This window comes from Chaetodon trifascialis, chromosome 3 (genome assembly GCF_039877785.1).
Source record: "Chaetodon trifascialis isolate fChaTrf1 chromosome 3, fChaTrf1.hap1, whole genome shotgun sequence".
NCBI classification, from domain to species: domain Eukaryota; kingdom Metazoa; phylum Chordata; class Actinopteri; order Chaetodontiformes; family Chaetodontidae; genus Chaetodon; species Chaetodon trifascialis.
Genome location: NC_092058.1, coordinates 25,883,995 through 25,900,563, shown reverse-complemented (window position 1 = coordinate 25,900,563; position 16,569 = coordinate 25,883,995). Strand labels below are relative to the sequence as shown.

General features: G+C 49.2%; 2 protein-coding genes across 2 annotated transcripts in view; one reads left to right on the top strand and one right to left on the bottom strand.

Moving 5' to 3' along the window:
• slc25a26 (solute carrier family 25 member 26) overlaps positions 1-3,521 on the top strand; it is a 48,817-nt gene extending 45,296 nt beyond the window's left edge. Inside the window, exon 10 of the mRNA XM_070958806.1 lies at positions 2,643-3,521. Within this exon, the coding sequence (XP_070814907.1) occupies positions 2,643-2,739 (97 nt within the window). The 3' untranslated portion in view covers positions 2,740-3,521. The remainder of the gene's footprint in view (positions 1-2,642) is intronic.
• Positions 3,522-5,125: 1,604 nt separating this feature from the next.
• lrig1 (leucine-rich repeats and immunoglobulin-like domains 1) overlaps positions 5,126-16,569 on the bottom strand; it is a 37,026-nt gene continuing 25,582 nt past the window's right edge. Inside the window, exons 9-18 of the mRNA XM_070958805.1 lie at positions 14,740-14,820; positions 12,885-12,956; positions 12,347-12,418; positions 11,963-12,126; positions 11,254-11,607; positions 10,228-10,509; positions 8,243-8,677; positions 7,954-8,088; positions 7,447-7,719; positions 5,126-6,964 (exon numbers count right to left, since the gene is read on the bottom strand). Coding sequence (XP_070814906.1) covers positions 6,762-6,964; positions 7,447-7,719; positions 7,954-8,088; positions 8,243-8,677; positions 10,228-10,509; positions 11,254-11,607; positions 11,963-12,126; positions 12,347-12,418; positions 12,885-12,956; positions 14,740-14,820 — 2,071 coding nt within the window. The 3' untranslated portion in view covers positions 5,126-6,761. The remainder of the gene's footprint in view (positions 6,965-7,446; positions 7,720-7,953; positions 8,089-8,242; positions 8,678-10,227; positions 10,510-11,253; positions 11,608-11,962; positions 12,127-12,346; positions 12,419-12,884; positions 12,957-14,739; positions 14,821-16,569) is intronic.

Sequence of the window (16,569 nt, the reverse complement as noted above, 5' to 3'; positions counted from 1 at the left end):
TGGGATTAGTTGAGTCTGAGGTAAAACTGCAGAATATCACTCGACTTATGCTTAAATAAAAAAAACAGAGGGTACCTTTTGTCCCAGAAATTCAAGTCCAGCCACCCCCTCCTGAAGTAATGTAGAAAACATCAAACTGATGGATCTTTCTCAGTTTTGACCCCCACAGGTTCCAACATAATAAATATTTCTTACAAGCTCAGCATTATACCTGCACCAAGAGCCAGACGCTTGCTCCCACGTACATTTGAAGATTTCCACCTTCCTCTTCTTCAGCAGCTCTAAACTGCGGCCAAGACCTTTTCTCTCAGTCCACCACCGTGTTCCTCTGCACCCTCCTGTCGTGCCTTCAAACTATATTTAGGCCCATTCCTCAGGAGAGGCGGTTTGCCGACAATGGAGGGATGACGGCTCTCAGTGATGTCAGAGCGAGTCGGGGCGCCCGGGGGAGCCGAGGGGAATGTTCGAGCTCCGGCTCTGCTCTCCACAGGTGGGCAGGAAATGGAACGGCGGTCCGCAGTCGAGACAAAACACGAGCGTTGAGTTTAAAATTAGTGAATTCCTCCACACTGCTGGCAGCCAGGCCAGAAGATGGAGTGGAATATGTCGGGACTTGTTGTGTCTACTGTGATGTCCTTTAGCTGTCCAGCTGTTTCTGTCCCTTTGCTTTTCTCTCTGTCTGTCAGTGGATTTTGATTTAGCTTTGGATCATGTGCGATATTGCTGTGTAAGTAATGCTAAGCAGTCTTGTGGAGTGGGCCTGTGGCTTATGTTTCAGCAGATGGTGATAAATATGCCGTGTTGAGTTGAAGAAACACGCTGAAGGGCAGCACGACGACCTCTGACTAATGTCTCCACGTTTATTTGTAGCATTTACACCAGTCCGTGCTTACACAAACACACTTTCGGATGATCTCTCTCTCTCTCACACACTCTCTCTTTGTGTGTCAGACACTCACTGAGCCCTTTTAAAAGCGCTCGGTCCGGGCTGGAGCATTCTGAAACGTGGAGTTGCGGGAATGTTTGGGATGTCTGGGAGATCCCCGCCATGCTTGGCACCTTGTAAAGCTTTGCAGTTGACGAAAGTGACGTACGAGCTGTGAGTCTGTTTGTGACCCGAATCTTAAATTTGCAGTGAAAGAGCTGCGTCTGAAAATAGCAGCTTATTGTTGGGCACTCAAATGGAATAAACTACTGCTCATATGTTGACAAAAAATCAAATACACACACTGTTATTTTCCTGGGAGCCACCACTCACAGAGTCGGCTCGCTGCCATCGTGCCGTCTGTTGGTATTAAAGTCCAGAACGCTTGTCTTGCTGATGCACAGTTTTGTCTGTCGGCTTGATTTTCAGAAGAAAAGTAAATGCATCATCACAAACAATCAAGTGTAATGTGTCTCTCTGGGACACCCGTGCTTTTCCTGCCGAGACAAGTCAAAGCGCCTCCAGAAGCTTCTGGATCTTTGGATCTTTCAAAAGTTTTTCTCAAAATTAAAATGGACAGAAACAAAAGTGCTAACACACACACCCACCCACACAGATGATGAATGCAGACAGACGGTCTGAGTGCGTAAACACTTTTCTCCACCGTCTACACACACACACACACACACACACACACACACCTCTTCATCCATCACATCTGGCTCAGATGGGGCCAGGCCATGTGAGCGTGGGGGCGTATTGGCAGACGGAAGGTGTTGGTAGGCAAATACACGGTGTGAGAGAGAGAGAGAGCGAGAGAGAGAGAGAGAGAGAGAGAGAGAAATAAACAGAGAGAGAGGCAGGAAAAGGCAGATGAGACGGGACCAAGCGAGCGCGTGTCTGAGAAGTGGATGACGAAGCAAGAAAAGGAGACAGAGGAGAAATCCCCGAACAACTGAGCCAGCTGAGGGGGCTGACGCTGGACGGAGAGACAGAAAGAAATGGATGGATGGACAGCAGAGGGACATGTGTGGATGTCATCCGGCCATCAGTCACGCACAGAGAGGGAGAAAGAAGGGAGGGGGTGAGAGCTCCAGGGAGGCCTTAGGGTGGGGGCTTGAAGCCTAATCCCAAAAACAGCTGTGTGTAGCGGGGAGGGTGGGGGAAGGGAGGGGATGGGCTCTGGGGAGTCGGGCGTTCTCTCATGGCTCATCACATCCTCTGACCCCCGCAACGTCAACAGCTTCTTGTTGGGCCTCAGCCGCTGTAACCCGGGCCCCTCTCACTCTCCGTAAAGTGGCTCCACCAACAGGGCCTCATGTTTGACCCGCTCCCATGGACCCTGTGCACCCGGGTGCGAGGCCCCCGCTTCCACGAAGGGGCCGTAAATCACTGGCAGATACTGTCGATCAGAGCGGCGATACGTGCCGCGGTCAGAGCTGGGCTTCATGGAGATGATTAAAGCCGCAGCAGGAGTTAGCGGGAATGTCCAAGTTCAGAAAAACAGCCCGCTTCCTGAATCTTCTGCTCTGGAGTGGTTTTTTTTTTCATGTGCAGGTTTAGTGGCACTCGCTGACGTTTCATGATGCAAAACACTGAGCAGAGCGCTTTGAATAAAGCTCGATTTGATGAGATTGTGATTTGTCAGCCACATTATCACTGCTCTGAATACAGCGCGCGTCAAACAATGAATGAACTTTCTCTTCCTTTCCTTCAGTCTGTTTGCAGGCAGCATACCGAGGGTGACCTTCATCAGCGCGGGGGGCTTCATCTTCCTCGGAGCCTACGAGAAGGTCCACCGCACCTTGCTGTAGCAGCTTGTCCTCCGTTAGCTGTCCTCTGTGACTGTCCTCTGACTGTCCTGAGCCCGGACCTGGTGCAGGAACAGCGGGGAAGTAGCGCCTTCCTCCCAGGAGGCTCAAGAAGAGAGCCGTCGGCGGGACTGATCGCATTACCCAGCGTGCATTCCTGCTCATGGGTGCCCTGCGGCTTGAGCTCAACAGCCAGAGCTCGCAACTTGTGCAACAGCACCAGTGGTTTGGTGAAATGAAGCCATAGTGTGTCACACGAGACAAGCGATGAAGCATCTTTACTGAATAATGTGTGTGTCAGTGACTCATGGTCTCCTTTTATGCTCCCTGATAGTCTTCCTTCTATTTTTCTCTCTAAGCCAGGCCACCTGTGTGAAGAGCAGCCGGGCAGAGACGCAGTAATATCTCACCATTGTTTCGATCGCACAGCTGAGCTCATCCACCTGCAGGAGCTTTGAATTTACACTTAAGGTGCCTTGACCAATAGAACACTTAGTCGAATTAACACGGCTTTAGTTTTATTGCATAGGAGCCTCACGAGCTGTCGTACATGGCTTTATCTCTCACGTGTTTATGGTGGAGTATTTTTATTAGGTGACCATGATCTACTAGTTTTTTGTGTTCGACTCTTTTGCAAAACCTTTTCTCTCAACACACACAGAGTAAGCTTGATAGGATGTTTGATGTTTTGAAGTATGAATGATTTGTATTTGGAGCTCTTGTAAAGAATCTGAGTGATTCTGTCATCTCAAACCTGTCAGTGCAGGTGTCTCCAAAGTTCATTTGATTAAAATAAAAACAAAAAACAACAACCTTGTGTTAATTGCATCAATAGAGCAACATCCATTCAATCCTCCATCCAAGTGTTGAAATACAGATAGTTATCACAAATGAATTGGAAGATCAATACCATTCTTGTGTGTACGGTCAGTATGTAGCCACATCCAGCATCCTCTGACTTTAGCTTAGCATAAAGACTGGAAGCAGGGGGAAACAGCTAGCCTGGCTCTGTCCATCAGGAACAACGTCTGCCTGCCAGCACCTTCAGAGCTCTGTGATGAACACGCAGTGATTCCTCGAGGCCTGTCATCACTGTGAGGTCACCGGAGGACACTTCGGGATGTCACTTTTCCCAACCAAGAAACAGACAGATAGAAACTCCCATGAAACTATATGGGTTTTGTCTTTTGGTTTGTGTACAGAAACAACTGGGCAAACTATTTAAGTTTTAGACACATTACTGAAGGCAGTTTACTGGGAATTGCCCATTATATAAGAAGTGCGCAGGAGGAGCGAGCTGCATGTTTTCCTACATCAGGCATCAGGCCGTGCAGATAGTTTTGATTTTAGTTGTCAAGTTGCCGAGATAGCAGCTGCTCAGGCCTAAAACTGATATTATCTGTAGGACAAGATGAAGTTAGGTTAAGTATTTAGTGAAGTATCAGTGATTCTGACAATGTGATATGAACTACAGATGCTGTTGCAACTGGCCTTACGCAGCAAATGACATGATTCTGTGAGAAAAGGAATTAAATGTTTGACCTGAAATAGTGGACTTCTCAGGGATTCATTTAATGGTTGATGCGTTTAAGATCCAGCATTCAGCGAAAAGATGTCTTCAGTTATACCAGCCAATCGTACGAGAACTGATGGGTTCCACATGTGCCTTTTTTCAAAATAAGAGCACAGAGTTATCCCAGACTAACAAATCACTCTAGTCTGATCAGAAGGAGGATTATTTAAATGACATGTGCAAGAACAGTTAGCCGTAGCGTCAGTGCTTCCCTCCTCTGGTGTTCGGTGAATCCTCGCAGTCACTGCTGAGGTAGAAGTGCAGACTCTGTAAATCCTGTCGGGGCAGAGGGAGACGAATGGCCTCACAGGTGGGAGTGTTTGTCATGCTGCTTGTCACTAGGCTGTTGGACAACAATGAGCGGCGTGTGATTGGTGGAGGCCACGGCCGGAGGCATGTCAATCATCCGGTGACAAACATCCATCTGGAATGCACATTCTGGCCAGCCGCTGACCCTCAGTCATCCCTGACTCAATAGCAAATATTTTAAACAGCCCGCAGAAGGAAAAAATATGCCTGCTGTCTTTGGAGCTTCAGGGAGCCAAGACACATTCCTGGTTGGAAGATTAGCTTTTTGTGTGTGTGAGTGTGTGTGTTTGTTTGGGGTCCAGGCAGCTTGTGCTTCACTCCTTTGAAGATCAAGGTCTCTGGGTTTCATGTCTTTGTGCATGCTCCATTTCAACTGATGGCTTCTCCATAACCACTGTGACATGTGAGCGTTGCTGAATGCAAACTCAGCCGTTTGTGTTTCTATCGTCACTAAAACATGCTTTCATTTGGTTCACATGGGCAAGAAAACAGGCAAAACACTCAGATAATAGCAAAGTGGGATTTTATTAGACACTTCAATGCCACGTTAGACACTTCACTGTTTCAGCTTTGACATTGGTACAATGTTTCGGAGAGTTTGTTTCAATAAATTACTCAGAACGTGAACTGCACCTCACTCCCTCTTGTCCCTTTTACCTGCTGCACTGGGATTGGTTTTCCAGCAGGGATCTGTGATTGGTCTTGCTGGTAAAATCACCTCTGATTGGTGTTATCAGGTGTAACCAGAGGAGCGTGTCCTCCACTTTACCTTGATAAGGCCACTGGTCACAGAACACAGTTCAGACAGGAGCGCGCCGGCTAAACGCATGCATGCATTAGACAACGTGATGACTGGTGACCATCCTGACTGCATTAATCCTAAGTTTGGTTAGAGCACATTTCACAAGCTTCCCAACTGTTCACAGCGCGAGACCGCACCTTTGCTAACCTCAAACATGAAATATGATTCAGCTGTAGTGATGGAGAGACAGCTGATTGTGGTGTGACAGAGGCAGATTACTGGCCATGTGCCTGTGAATGCACGACGGCAGCTGTCGAGGCACATTACAGCAGTAACAGTTCATAGCATGAATGGTAGAATTAAGCATGCAGGTGTCCATACTGGTGTGGAGAAGAGTATTTTCCCCCTGCATCAGAGCGGCTTCGCAGTAACTTGTAGTATAGTGAAACGTGTGGAAGAGCCTTGATGGTACAGCGTGTGCTGTCGACCTGACTGTGTCCAAATAAGCGGAGGAGATTCCTGCATTCCCACTCAGATATCATGTCCACAATCTGCCTGTTGGTGAAATGAATATAAAAAGTGCTTCAACTGACCTCTCACAAATATCCCAGCCTGAACCGTCTGATGTACCGAAACCGCCTACATCGAAGCTCTTCCTTCATACAACGCGTGTGACTCGTGTTTCTGTAAGGCCGTGATTGGCAGCGCTCGTCAAAAAAAAAAAAAAAAAAAAAACATTCAAGTGCAATCAAGTGTTTGTTTTGTTTGCTATAAAGAGTGTACCAGTATCTCTCACAAAAAGTCTGATATATGGTAGTACAGGCTGAGTTTTCTTTGATCATGCAATAAGGCACCGCAGCTGAATGCTGGTAAAAGCTGAAAAAGGCTGTTTTTTTTTGTTTGTTTGTTTTTTTTGAAGAAAAATAAAAATACCATCACTCCTTTCTTTGTCATGCACATAAATTCAAATACTCTTTTGTAAAAGTTATATAATATATAATATAAGAAAACTCTTATGTACAGTCAAATGTCCAAAGGTATATTTCTCTTTTGTCCCCTGCACATACATACACTGTACAAGATTCCCTACATTTACATGCTTCAAATGCAAGTCACATTTTTTGGAGCTAGAATTCTCTTATTGGTCACCTCCCAACCGAAGGTTTTTAACTATGTACAGCTGATACGCTCAGATGGGACGCCACCCACACAAGCTCCACCTTCACACTCCGGATGCCCCCTGTCTTTTCCCCTCCCGGTGCTCCCTTTCAGTCCAGATCCAGGAGGCTTAGGATCAGTCGCCTCGATTTGAGGTAGCAGTTTATTTCCCAGTGCAAAAAAAAAAAAGAAAAGTCCACTCCGCTGCTGCGAGTTCGTGTTTTGGGCTGGATGGAGAGCCTGCTAGTCGCTGGCTCTCCTTAGGGGAGCGCTCTCATTCTGAGAGGCTCTGAGGGTGTGTCCGTTAGACAGCAGAGTCTGCTTGAGCTCAGGCTCACAGTCACTGTCGAGGCGGCCGCGGCTGGTCCCGCCGACCAGCCTCACCGGCTTATGGAAGGAGTCCTCCTGCGATGGAGAGAACGCCGGCGTTTGTCCTGCTCTGCCTGCTGATGAACAAAGAAGGACAGAAAGTCAGTGACACGGCACGTGTGCAGACAAATATGAATTCAGCTTTGGGATACAGAGGCAGTGGAATGTAGGCATGGGGCTGCGTTGACATGTGGAGGTGAGAATTGGTATTTGGAGGCCAATTCCACTGGTATTACTCCTCACTAAAGACGCTCAATCCCAGAGCAGGTCCAGACCTGCAAGAGGTTCAGTGCTCAGCGCCTCTTTTACAGTGTTTTCAGAGAGATGTCCTGAGGGGCTCTGGGTGTGCAATGCTGGTAGGAGCCAATACATCAACAATCATATTCAAAGGAATTTTTAAGGGGCTTCCTGAATTGCTGGTAGTGTCTCAGGGCATCAGCTGATATAAATGACATTCGTAGAAGAGCAGGGGCAGCTTGGGGCTTTAAAAAAAGGGGCATTTTGCAGTGCAGGTGCTGAGGGCTACAAACCTCAACTCACGACACTCTGATCACCTCACCTTTTCTCTCAGGCTGTAAGGCGTTGTGATTTTTTGGAAATCCTTGAATGTCCTTTCGGATCCCGTTGGGCGTCCCGTTGTAGAGCAGGGCTGTGTGTGGCCCTGCGTCATGCTGCTCCCCGGGGTGACAGTGAGGGTAGGGAGGGGGGGCAGAGTGTTGCTGGTACTCCATGCCTCCTGCAGGGCTGAAGCCGTGCGTCAGGTAGTCAGGATCTTTGGAGTAGCTGCTGCTGTTCTCCATACAATCTGTACACACGACTGCACCGTCAAAACCTGGAGGAGGGGGGGAGAAAAATAAATGATCTTCGGAGACGCAGAATCAACACCTGTATGTCAACACTGTGGTTAGTGTGTCTGCTGCAATTATTTCTGATGCTGAGCAGGCCTTCAGACAGCAGCGCTCCTTTCATCGTTACGCAACGCTCCAACTGTGCTCATGGGAAGTGGGAGAAACTGCTGGCGAGCACACACATTTGGCAGGCCGAGCAGAGACGAGCTGTCGGGTACCTGCGGTGTCTACGACGTGTCCGTTGGGCTGAGGTCCGCCGGCGGCGTCGACACGGATGCACACGTCCTGCCGCTCGGACAGCGTGCCCTGGGAGGAGAGGTAGCTGGGCACGTCCGGAGGAACGATCGTCTCGTCTGGGAGAGAAGAAAGAGCCAAACACGGGACATTACAACCAGAGAACATTTTTTTTGTTGTTGTTCATTCTCAAATATTGTCACATGACCTCGCAGATGGATGTACTTTTCCATTTTCAGCCATGATAAGAGGACAGAGTCGATCCATGCTCACCTGTGTTGGTGACGCTGCACTCCTCGCTCTTCTTCCTCGTCTGGTAGATGATGCACACCCACACCAGCGACGTCACCACGATACTTGTCACCACAGCGATGACTATGATCCCTATAGTGACCGTGCTCGGGCCCACAGGCGGCGTGCAGGGGCTGCGGCGCCGGTTCACCACCAGCTGGCTGTGAGCGCGCTCCGTGCCCAGCGTGTTGGACATGAGGCAGGTGTAGCGGCCGGCGTCCTCCAGCGAGGCGGAGCCGATGATCAGCAGCTGGTTCCCCGGGGTGAAGTGGTGTCTCTCAGAGGGGCGCAGCGGCTGGTCGTTGCGCAGCCAGGTGATGCGGGGCGGCGGGCTGCCCAGGGCCTTACACTGCAGGGCCACCGTGTCACCAACCACCACGCTGCGGTCCTCCAGGTCCTGGGCCAGGTGAGGCGTTTCTGTGGAGAGGAGGGATTCTCATGAAAAGCCTGCAGACTGAGGTCAGGTCTGAGGTCAGCCTTTGCTGTGATTCTATTGTTATTCGATCTAAGGCATCAAAGTTTTCTGTCCTCAGGTTTCTGCTTCAGCTCAGTTTGTTCAGAGTGTTGATTACAGACCGGTGAGTCAGCTAGACAGAGCACAACGTGTGATGTTCTGAGACTGATATCAACCACTGTAAGCTTATCTCTCGCTGACAGCCTCAGCTAACCATCATATTTATACATCTGTGATGCAGACAAATTCAGACATTTTAATTACAGCACACAAACACGGTTTCTGTCGGGACAGATTCCTCATCAGAACAATGTTTTCACTGTTTTCCCTACAGCTTCTCCCTCTGCCGAATGGAGTGCACTGAAGTGAATGTGTGTGTGTGTGTGTGTGTGTGTGTGTGTGTGTGTGTGTGTGTGTGTGTGTGTGTGTGTGTGTGTGTGTGTGTGTGTTAAGGTAGGCCTCTCCTCTCAGACAGAGCACTTCCCCTCACAGTGGGACATACACAGATTAAGAGATCTCACTTAACCCACTTCAGTCGTCCTTCTCTCTCCTCTATCAATACTTTCTCCCTCTCCATCAGTCCCCTCATCCTTACTACGCCCCTTTCCCTCCACCCTTTCTTTTCTCTAAATCCCACTTGCCTACCTCCCCCCCCCCCCACACACACCAACTCCTCCATTCCAGTTCTTCTTTGGCTCCCATTTTTCACCCCTGCCACTCTTTTCCAGACAGGGGCCCCTCGACTGCAGCCTCCCCCCTCCATCCCCTCTGCCTCTCAAACCCAAACATCAGATTCAGTCCAGAGGCATGGTTGCTCGCTTCAATATTTTACATTGTTGAGTGGATTAGCACTCGGCTTGAACTGCTGTGAAGACTGAAGTCTCTCACAAGTTGTACAACATGCAAATGTGTCACTAAAAGACTTCTCTGACCGGTCTGACCACATCAAATATAGACACTGCTGCTTCTGAGCTTTTTAGGAGATGTTTAAGGCTTCTGACTATTGCAGGGAAACCCCCTAACGTTTTTTTTTGGCTCTATCCAACAAGGGACTGCTTTGCTCAGTTCAAAGACAAAGGACAAAGATGATCTATGTCCTGGGATGGTTATAGGAGAGCAGCTCCGTTTTGTTTGATTTAACAGTGTAAAACAGCCAATAAACTGGGAGCACTGAGGCCTGCAGTGAAGCAGCCATGACTGTCCCTCCCACCGACAGAGGAGAAGGGGAGGGTGGGAATGCCTAACAAACACCCCTCTGTGAGCCCCCCTTGCTTCCCTACCATCCCCCCTTTGACCCCCAACTGTGACCTCTGGCCCTTGACATGCAGCAAGGCCACAGCTGCAGAGAAAAGAAAAATATAAAGCCTCTCATTCTGCAGCCTCGCACTGACCAATTCCCAACTGAGCGCTGAGCTATTTACAAGTACTCATTTTGGGGCATGTGGGAAAATGATCAACACTGAGCACAAGTCAAAAAACTAAATGACAAGTATGAAACATAGAGAGCGCTTACCCAGCACGGTGAGGGTGGCGTTGGCAGAGACGGTGCCCGCTGTGTTTTTGGCAGTGCAGCTGTACACGCCCATGTCCTCCGGCTTGACGTCCATGATGAAGAAAACGTCGTCGTCGGGCATGACGTGCATGCGCCGCTCCCGGGCAGCGGGGAAATCTGTGCCGCCGTCCTTCTGCCAGGCGATCTGCGGTGCCGGGTGGCCCTCGGCGGCGCACTCCAGCCTCGCTGTGTGGCCCGTCCTGATGGTGCTGTCCCTGGGAGTCTTCACGAAGGACGGGAGGACTGCGGACAGAACGGACGTTTACATCCCCACACTTCTTCAATGTCTGCCTACTCTGTGATAGTGATACAGTTGTAACACATCACAAACCCTGTTGGAGCAGGTTTTGGTTCAGAACCCTGACAGCAGTTGTTCAGGACTGCAGATCATACACATTCAGTTCCTCCACCCACACTCTCACAGCTGATGATGGCATTCAAACCCAAGCCCCAAAGTAGCTACAGGTCTGAAGCAGACTTGGGCAGGGAACCAAACTCTAGTCTAGATAAATACTCCATTTGCAGGAAAGCAGAGTGACAGAGCACATAAGAAATGGGCCCTGTTAGCGCTGACATGCAGCTAAATCAATTTGTTCCAAATACCATCCTTGGAGAGATGGAGGCCCGAGCCAGAGACAAGACTTTATTCAAGCGAAAGGGAGGAAATCAGCGTAGCCACTAATCTCAATTGCTCCTCTGTCACAACAGGACATGTGAAGTTTTAATGTCGACAGGCATTTTATTTGGTGGAAATGATGTAATCACACACAAATCAACAGAGATAGTGGAGTGGCATGTTTTTTTTCTGTCTATCTTGATTTGGCTCTCTGATATTCTTCTAGTTTAGTTACATTTTAGGACCACAATGACTCATCTCTCCCCTTTGATAATAATAACAATAATATTCATCTTAACGTAAACGAGTGCTTTACTTTACTTGACAATATCAGCCCAAAATGTCTTTAACCTTCAAAAAAAACAACCTACCATTGACGATGAGGCGGGCCTTGCTGGAGTAGGTGGAGCCAAAGTGGTTGGTGATGATGCACTGGTAACGGCCCTCGTGGGCGAAGGTGACGTGCCGCAGGTGCAGGATAGTGGTGTACTCCATCACACCTCCACCTGCACCTGCGGCGTCAGATGTTGTGCCTTGGTGGTGAGCGCGCACGTGGGCATAGTTCTCCGTCTCGGCGTGGCGAAGCAGCTCCTGGTCCTTACGCCACGCGAAGGTCATGGGGGAGGAGCTGCTGCTTGCGGCCGTACAGGTGAGACGCACGTCGCTACCGAGGACTGTCACTGTAGTTTCTGGCTGCACGGTGATTTGAGGCTTTGGAAGGTCGTCTGCAGGTGGACCGAAGAGGAAGGAAGAAAGAAAGTGAGAAAAGAAAGAAAGTGAGTGGAGGGACGAGAAACAAAGAAAAGACAATGGGAGTTTAAGAAGGAAGCATAAATCACATGTGTGGTCCAATGTCAAACATCACAAATGTCTCTCAGTAAATGGATGTGAAAGAGCCAAATACAACACACACAAGAACCATTAGCATGTCTGTGTGCAAATGCAGAGCTAAACAAAAACACCACGCAAACAAATATGTGCAACTATGTAAATAACAGAACAGAGCAGCTGTCAGCGTGGCTCTTGCTCAACACACCCGCCCACATAAACACAGATGAACTGCACACACACTCAACTCACCACACACAAAGCTGCTGGATGGAGCCTGGAAGATGCTGGTGCCCTTGAGGCTCTCCGGGTGGGCACAGGTGGCATTGACGCCGGCCTGCAGAGCACGTGTCACCAACCAGTCGGGCAGCCAGTGGAGCTGGCAGTCACACAGGAAGCTATCGCTCTGAATGAGGCTGTGGAGGAGAGCAGAGAGGTAAGCACATGTGGATTATGTCACATCTATCTATTGCACCTGTAACTGAATATGGGTTTCTGAGAGTGTGTGCGGACGCCAAAAGCACCGAGGGACTCGAGGCGTGTGTGGGTGTGAATCTGCTGCTGGCTGTGTTCTGCGTGTGTGGATTTGTGCACATAGATGATGTGTATTTCTGTAAATGCGTCAGCATAACTCACAGGGTTTTGAGGTTCTTCATTTTACTGAAGGCATCAGGCTGGATGGAACGAATAGCGTTGTCTCCCAAGTTCCTGTTGGGATATTACACATCGTTTCATCAACAGTACACACATTACACAAACACACACACAGGTTTTCATTAGCAAGGGTCTGACTTTTAACCAAGGTGGAAATATATCCATGTCTGAAGATACATGCCAGCTTTTCCATTACTCCCTGCCATCCTTTGACAAAGGCCTGTGAAAGAGCTTATAGGAATTCCATTTCTTCTACGGAGCTCGCCATATGCTCAATAACTTTGTTCCTGAGCAGAGGCAGGAAAAAAGGGCCAAAGTTGAGATTGTGCTCGGCTAACGAGAGAGAAGCAGCTGGGCGCTCGCAAAAGCCTCTGTCTTCTCCTTTTACAAAGACGCTATTAAATTGCTAGCAGCCTGCTCTCTGCCAGCTACTTTTGGCAATACCCCTCCACCACCACCCAACCCTCTCTTCCTCACTCTCTCTCTCTTTCTCTGGCTGGGAGCATTATGGGATACTCACAGGTGTTCCAGGGTCTCCAGGCCGGAGAAGGCTTTCTTGGCCACCGACTTGATCTTGTTTCCAAACAGAGTCCTGCCGTTTCCAAACATGAAGGGTGTCGATAGATGAAGAGCGAGAGAAGAGGGGAAGACGGGGGTGAGGAGAGGGGGGGTGAAAATTAGCCCGGAGGAAGGGTGAGGGAGATTGGATGGGGTTAGAGTGTGTGTGTGTGTGTGTGTGTGTGTGTGTGTGTGTGTGTGTGTGTGTGTGTGTGTCGGGTGGGGGGGCACCTGGGCTCTGCTCTTCAAAGCCCACTTTTATCTTTATTAGAATTTGATAGCAATAACCGGGTGGGGATGTGTGTGTGTGTGTGTGTGTGTGTGTGTGTGTGTGTGTGTGTGTGTGTGTGTGTGTGTGTGTGTGGTAGCTGATTGCCATTGAGTGTGTAAGGACATACATGCAACCACATGAGTGTGTGTCTGTGCCCGTCAAGGCTGGTTTCAGACAAGAAGTGAGTTGCTGTTCGCTCTGATTTGGGGGTCCTAATCCCCCCTCCACCCTCTGCCACCTCCCTTCCCTCGTCCCTCTCCTGTTGCAGCCTTCCCTTCACAGGAAGAGGAGACACGGCTGGCTGATTCACAATGAAGACCCCAGTGTTCGAACTCATCCACATGTACACACAAACAAACGGATGTCTTGTCACAAGGACGATAAGGACTGTTTTGTCATTTTTGCAACTTTTATTTTGAAGGAATTAAAAAAAAAAAAAAACTAAAATCCACTCATCGTTTTCCTTGACTTAGATCTATAAGATCCACTTCCCTCCCATGTGGCGGCATTCACAAGCTGCTTTAAGAAAACCCAGTGTGTGTGTGCGTGCGCGCACGTGTGTGTGTGTGTGTGTGTGTGTGTGGTGGACACTTTGATGTTTCGCCCCTTCTTTCTCTTTTCTGCATCTCTTTTTCCCATGGTTCGCTTTGCCAGCGTTAGGATGCAGCAGGCCGCTTCCGCCAACGCCGTGACAAAAGGGGCAGGGTCAGAGGGCGGGGCGTGTGAGGTGTTTGATGTTGATGACTGAATACAGCCCTCAATTTCACCCTCTCTCAGTTCCAAACAACGAGCACTGGGAAAGAGGGGACGAGAGGAGCGGAGGCATGGAGGAGAAATAGAAATAAGCCTATTGGGGAACGAACCCCTGCCAGCTCGAAGAAAAGCCCTTTCTCTGCCTCCTTCTCCCGTTCTTTCTCTTTCAGCTGTGCTCACACTGGGAACCATCTTGGCTGGACATCATCTTTTCATCCTGCAGGTTGATGATTGGCCCTCAGTGCCAGAAAAAAAAGGCTAATTTTTGACATTGAACTTTTTACAAACTGCCTTGATGAAAATCACTGAGTGATCATGAACAAAATATAAAAAAAACAGATTCACTGTATCTCAATGAACCATTAGCAGGAAAGAGAACACAGTTTGGCCATTGAGCCACAGTGAAACAAAGAAATCATAAAACGAAAGCCAGACTGAAATGGAGACAAACTGGCCTGAGTTTCTACAGGAGTTAAAAAAATACCTTTAGATTTCATGAACAAGCCTTGTAAGAAAAGGAAGAGGGGCCCTGTAAGTCATTGCAGTGACTTCGCTACCAAGTGAAATATGGGGTCCTGAGGGGACAGATATCTCACGCTCTGTGATCATTAATTGGACGAGCTGAACTTGGCTGGCAGCGAACTGTGAGTTGGGATTTGGGAGGGAAACTTCTGGATGGAAGAAAAAAGCTCAATTCTGTTTCTCTGATTGTTTTTGAAGAACAGCAGAGGGGGAAGAAAAGGAGGGGTCGCTAGCAAAGGAATTAAAAGAAAGAACGAGGGGAGACACTCACAGCTTGTTGAGGCTATCCAATCCAGAGAAGGCCCCGTTGGTGTCCTCTATTGTGCCCGAGATGTCATTATGGTCCAGCTCCCTGTGGAGAATGAGAGAAAAGAGGGGGATAAGAACGATGCAAGGAGGGAGGGAAGGAGGAGAACAGGGTCGGCCAGCGCTGAAGCGTTACACAGGCCTGGCACAGGATGGTCTGGAAGTCACGGGTTACCCCTTTGCCCACACTCCCTCCCCACATCATCCTCCCCCCTCTGCACCTGGCCTTAAGAGCCCCTCAGCCGCTCTGCTCTGCCAACCAAGCGCATTCTTTCCTTAGAGGGGTGGAGTAGTGCATGTGAGTACGTGTGCATGTGCATTGGTGTGTTGAGACAAACCCAGCACAAGGAAAGACATGTATAATTCATGACGGCATGGAGGGATTGGCGGGAACACAATGCCTTGTGAGAGGCCAAACAGTTGGGTCTATTCGTCCAATGGCGGCAGGTATGGCACAGCCAAAACTAAAGCCGAGAGCCTTTAATGAGGTTAGGAGGCGAGCTTAGCCATGGCCAGGCAAAGACCAAATAGATTCCATGAAAAGAAAGAAAAGAGAAAAGGGGGCTTCTTTGAGAGCATTCGGGGGTTTCCAGACACTAGTTGAATGCATTTGATTTCCCCTTGCAGGGTCTAAAGAACTACCTCGGTAGGTGAAGTCATAGCTGCAGAGGAGCCACCCTTCTGCATGGTAACTGAAAAGAAAAGCGACAGAGTCGGAGGACTCCTCTGAACCATTAAAAGACTTTCTTTCAAACTTGAGAAAGGCCTTTGAGGTTGATGCTCAGCCACACCCTCCACCATCTCCACAATAGCACCTCCACTCCACCTCCTCCTCCTTTTGCTTTCCAAGCATCTCTTATCCCCCTCTGGTTCTTTTCAGTCTCCATTGCCCGCTGTCTTAGTTGGACTGGACAGGGCCTGCCAATTTCCTACTCTTTCTGGCTGGCTGAATGTGAATGGCCGTTGCCTTGTTAAAGCAAGGCCAGTGGTGGGGGCCGTAGAGCAGGGAGACCGCGCACTGAGAAGGGGGGCCCCGATGAGCCAACGACCCCCGTGGCCGAATTAGAGTGCAGGCTGGCTTGTTTGGAGCTTTCACACCCCGATGCAGGCTCCAGCCCCATGCCAGCACGACCAGCAGCGCAGGCCCAATTAAAGCTCCCCCGGCTCCTTTTCAGGACCCAGCCCATGCCTGTCCTCCCCTCCACTGATTAGATTAGGCCTGCCTCAAAGACAGAGAGCAGGAGTGATAAAAGAGATGGAGAGGAAAGATCATGCATTTTGCAAGACAGAGAAAGTGTGTGTGTTGGGGGATAACATGAGGAGATGACAGAATACATTTAGGAGAACAGAGCAGAAGGGTATTAAGTGTGCTTTAAAAAACTAAAGCCAAAAGAAACAAAGTGAGCAATTAAAGACAAGAAAGGGAAACATGAGAGAAGTGCTCAGATAGGGCGGTCACAAGCTCAGCTCCCTATCCCACCCTCTATTTCCCTCTGTAGCTAGTTATCTAGCACCCAGTGTGCCAGCAGAGAGGGGCCTTATGTGCCTTGGCTTGTCACCCAGTTGTGAGAGAAAGCTTGTCTAGCAACTTCTGGCACAACTCTCCTCTCTGGCTCTCTCACCGGGAGGAAGGCATAGCCAAGAGGACCTTGGTTAGGACCCAAGACCCCCAAGTCTTTCTGCTGGATTTATCCCCTGACTTTCTCCCTTTCATTCCCTCCTTTTCTTTCTTCAGGCCTTTGGGCTTTTTGTGCAAAAGGTGGATCCGCGGGAAAAGAAACCTCTCTCTTTATCC